This window comes from Aythya ferina (assembly GCF_964211825.1).
Source record: "Aythya ferina genome assembly, contig: HAP1_SCAFFOLD_29, whole genome shotgun sequence".
NCBI lineage: Eukaryota > Metazoa > Chordata > Aves > Anseriformes > Anatidae > Aythya > Aythya ferina.
In genome coordinates, this window is record NW_028181463.1 from 679,262 (window position 1) to 683,114 (window position 3,853).

The 3,853-nt window shown below is 53.9% G+C and overlaps 1 protein-coding gene across 1 annotated transcript; it reads left to right on the forward strand.

Moving 5' to 3' along the window:
- Positions 1-704: 704 nt before the first annotated feature.
- LOC311428033 (olfactory receptor 14J1-like) lies at positions 705-1,640 on the forward strand (the record flags this gene model as incomplete). Its single annotated transcript, XM_084539595.1, has 1 exon — positions 705-1,640. The coding sequence occupies one exon, from the start codon at positions 705-707 to the stop codon at positions 1,638-1,640; it is 936 nt and encodes a 311-aa protein (XP_084395721.1).
- Positions 1,641-3,853: the final 2,213 nt, after the last annotated feature.

Consider the following 3,853-nt stretch of genomic DNA (forward strand, 5'->3'; position numbering starts at 1 on the left):
GTGCCCCAAGGAGAAGACACCTCCTTGCTAAGGCCATGTCTGTTCTGCTGGATGGCTGTCTGTGGGCAGCAGGTTTGAACCTTCTGCACCTCTGGCTAGAACGGAAGAGCTGAGATACTGATCACACACCTGGAGATATGGTGAGGATTCTGTCCATCTGCCTTTTGAGTCGGGCTTCTCTGCTCTCAGCTGTCTCTTGTTTCTTCTCATGCCCAAGCTCACTTCTGGGCAGATCTGCTCTGCTCAGTCTTCACCAAGGGACAGTCCCGTTGCCTCCTGGCATCCACAGGATTTCACCAGGAGCACACATGAAGAGTCAAAGCATTCAATCATCCAATAATTCACCTAAGCGTTACAGGGCCAACCAAATAACATTAAAGCAAGTAAAGCACTGCAGCTCTGTTCTGCATTCAGATGAGTTGTTTGTAAGAAAACTCTGCAAACTCATTGACCAGACAAGTGGACTGAACTTGAGTTTCCCCCATGTTCCTGATTCCATCCTGCTGCAGATAGGACTCCTCTGCAGCCCACAGCAACCCCAGCTCCCCATGCCACTCTCAGCCAGCACCAGCCACAACTCAAGCAGGAGAGCTGCAGGGAGAGGCTCTGTTTGGGGGTTCTGTAAGACTTGTAACAGGTTTTCCTCATCCAAATCATTTCTAACTTTGCTCTAACATTTGCTCTCCAACAGAGGATGTCAGAAAATGCCCAATATCAGCTCTGTGAGCGAGTTCCTCCTGCTGGCATTCGCAGACACACGCGAGCTGCAGCTCCTGCACTTCATGCTCTTCCTGGGCATCTACCTGGCTGCCCTCCTTGGCAACGGCCTCATCCTCAGCGCCGTAGCCTGCCACCACCGCCTCCACACCCCCATGTACTTCTTCCTCCTCAACCTCGCCCTCCTCGACCTGGGCTGCATCTCTACCACTGTCCCCAAAGCCATGGCCAATGCCCTCTGGGACACCAGGGCCATCTCCTATCAAGGATGTGCTGCTCAGGTCTTTTTCTTTGCTTTCTTGGTTGTAGGTGAGTTTTCCCTTCTTACCGTCATGGCCTACGACCGCTACGTTGCCATCTGCAAGCCCTTGCACTACGGGAGCCTCGTGGGCAGCAGAGCTTGTGCCCAGATGGCAGCAGCTGCCTGGGGCAGTGGCTTTCTCAATGCTGTCCTGCACACGGCCACTACATTTTCCCTGCCCCTCTGCCACGGCAATGCTGTGGACCAGTTCTTCTGTGAAATCCCCCAGATCCTCAAGCTCTCCTGCTCACATGCCTACCTCAGGGAAGTTGGGGCACTTGTGTTTAGTGTTTCTTTAGGCTGTGGTTGTTTTGCTTTCATTGTGCTGTCCTACATGCAGATCTTCAGGGCAGTGCTGAGGATGCCCTCTGAGCAGGGCCAGCACAAAGCCTTTTCCACGTGCCTCCCTCACCTGGCTGTGGTCTCCCTGTTTGTCAGTACTGCTGTGTTTGCCTATCTGAAACCTCCCTCCATTTCCTCTCCATCCCTGGACCTGGTGGTCACACTTCTCTACTCGGTGGTGCCTCCAGCACTGAACCCCATCATCTACAGCATGAGGAACGAGGAGCTCAAGAATGCAGTGAGGAAACTCTTTCCATACATTCCTCTTAAGCATCCATGATGTGTTCAGAAGATGTATTCTTAATAATATGCAAATGTTTTGATTCACATTATATTGTATCATTTTTATCATTCCTAGTGTTATCGTAACATTGTCATTAATAGTAATCCTATCAGAAATCAAAGGATATTTGGGAAAATGATAGAACATTTTTAAAATTATTTTTCTCTGTTAGTATTTTAACAATATTTTATTTGTATTTTATAACGTAGTTCTCAGCATTCTGAATGTTATATTTTGTGTAATTTTTTACCATATCAGCTAATGTACACACTGATCCATGCTTCCTAGGTAGATAAAGACAATAAAGAAGTCAGCGGAAATTCATTGGTCTCAGTATCCCTCTCTTCCCTTCCCCTCTGGAGCTGGGGGAGCATCCCCAGCATGCAGGAGGGGCTCAGGGCCAAGAACCCAGCTGACACATGCAGGAGCAGCCCTGGTGGCCCTTGGGACTGCCCCTCACTGCCCGCTGGGCTCTGCCTCTCTGCTGCCTTCGGGTTGGGGCTGCTTCTTCCCTGGAGCCATGGCCATGGCCAGCAGCAGGACGTGGCCTTGTCACTGCTGCTCCCTTTGGCTTCCTCATTGTTCTCTTGTGCTTTCACATTCAACTAAGACTTGAGATCTCGTGTATCTTGCTGACAATCTTGTTGTCTGTACAGTGGCATCTCTTTCATTGCACAGCTCTTCCAAAGCTGGTGCTAGGAATATACCCAAGGAACTGCTGCATGAACGGGCCTCTTGCTTTTCTGGCCTTCACTGTGGATCAGAATTTCAGAGTGCTCAGTGTAGTGCTGGACTGGGAGCTCCCTTCTTGGCTGGCCATGGCTCAGCAAACAATAACTGGCCTTGACTGGCCTGGGACTGTGCTTAGTCTGATGGCAAATGGCATCCTGGAGAGGAATGTGGAGCTGCTCTGTGGCTGGGCCAGGCCTCTTGTGCTGGCCTGGGGAGCGGGGCTGGCCCTGCGGGGCACAGGCACTGTGTGCTGGGGATCTGCCAGGCAAGAGAGCAGGACTCCTGCAGCTTCACGGACCTCCATCTCCTGAGCTGGTCCCAGTGTGAGGGCTGTGGTGGCCGTGCCCAGAGCCCTGCAGCAGCCTGCGGTGGGCATTGCCCTGGGGCCAGCCCAGCCTGGGCTGCTGCGTTGGGCTGGGCTGGGCTGGGGAGAGGGCAGGGAGCTGGGGAGAGGTGGGCAGGGGTTGGGCTGGGTTGGGCTGGGCAGTGCCCAGCAGAGGGCAACAGCAGCATCAGGGAGTGGTGGCAGCATGCAGGGGAGGGCTCCCAGCAGGGCTTGGTGCTGCAGAGCCAGGGCTGCGTGAAGGGAGCCCAGAGCTGCAGGGGCAGGGGAGAGGAGGCCGAGGGCCAGGGCGGCTGCTGCAGGGGCAGGGAGCTCAGCATGGCCCTTGCAGCCCCCTGCCCTGGGCCTGCCTCTGCCCTTGGGCTCGGCTCCGGCCTTGGCTCTGCTGGCAGGAGCGCTCCTGGCATGCGCTTCCTGGCCTCCCCTGGCCTGCGCACAGCTGCTGCCCACTCAGGTTGCTGCCACAAACATGTCCTCACAAGCAGCACCACCCCTTGGGCTGCTTCTCCTGGCCTCCCCCACCCCACTGCCTTGATTCCTTGTCTCTGCTGGGCCTTACCTTCCGCACCCGAATGCATCCCTTTGCTATCAACACCCTCTCCACTGCACCATGGAATGACAGTGCCATGGTGGGACGTGTTTCCAGTGTGCTGTCTACCAGACACAGTAATAAATATGACGAGCAGGACTAGAGGGGTCCTCCTTCCAGCCAGGGGGAGGCAGGGAGGAAAGGGACAATGGGATTTACTGGAATGGATGTATTTAATGGCTGGGTACATCAGACCCACAAAATGTATCACGCTCTACTAGACACCGGTGCACAGAGTACCCTGATGCCATTAAGCTAGAAAGAGGTAGAACCCACCTGTATTTCTGGAGTGATAGGGGAATCCCAAGAGATAACTGTACTGGAGGCTGAAGTGAGTCGAACTGGGAAGGAATGGCAAAAGCACCCCATTGGGACTGGTCCAGAGGCTATGTGCATCCTTGGCATAGACTGCTTCAGGAGAGGGAACTTCAAAGTTCCAAGAGGGCACCACCAGTGGGGCTTTGGCAGAGCTGCCTTGGAGACAAAGGACATGAAACTGTTATCTACATTGCTTGGCCTTCCGCAGAATCCTTCTGTTGGGGGTTT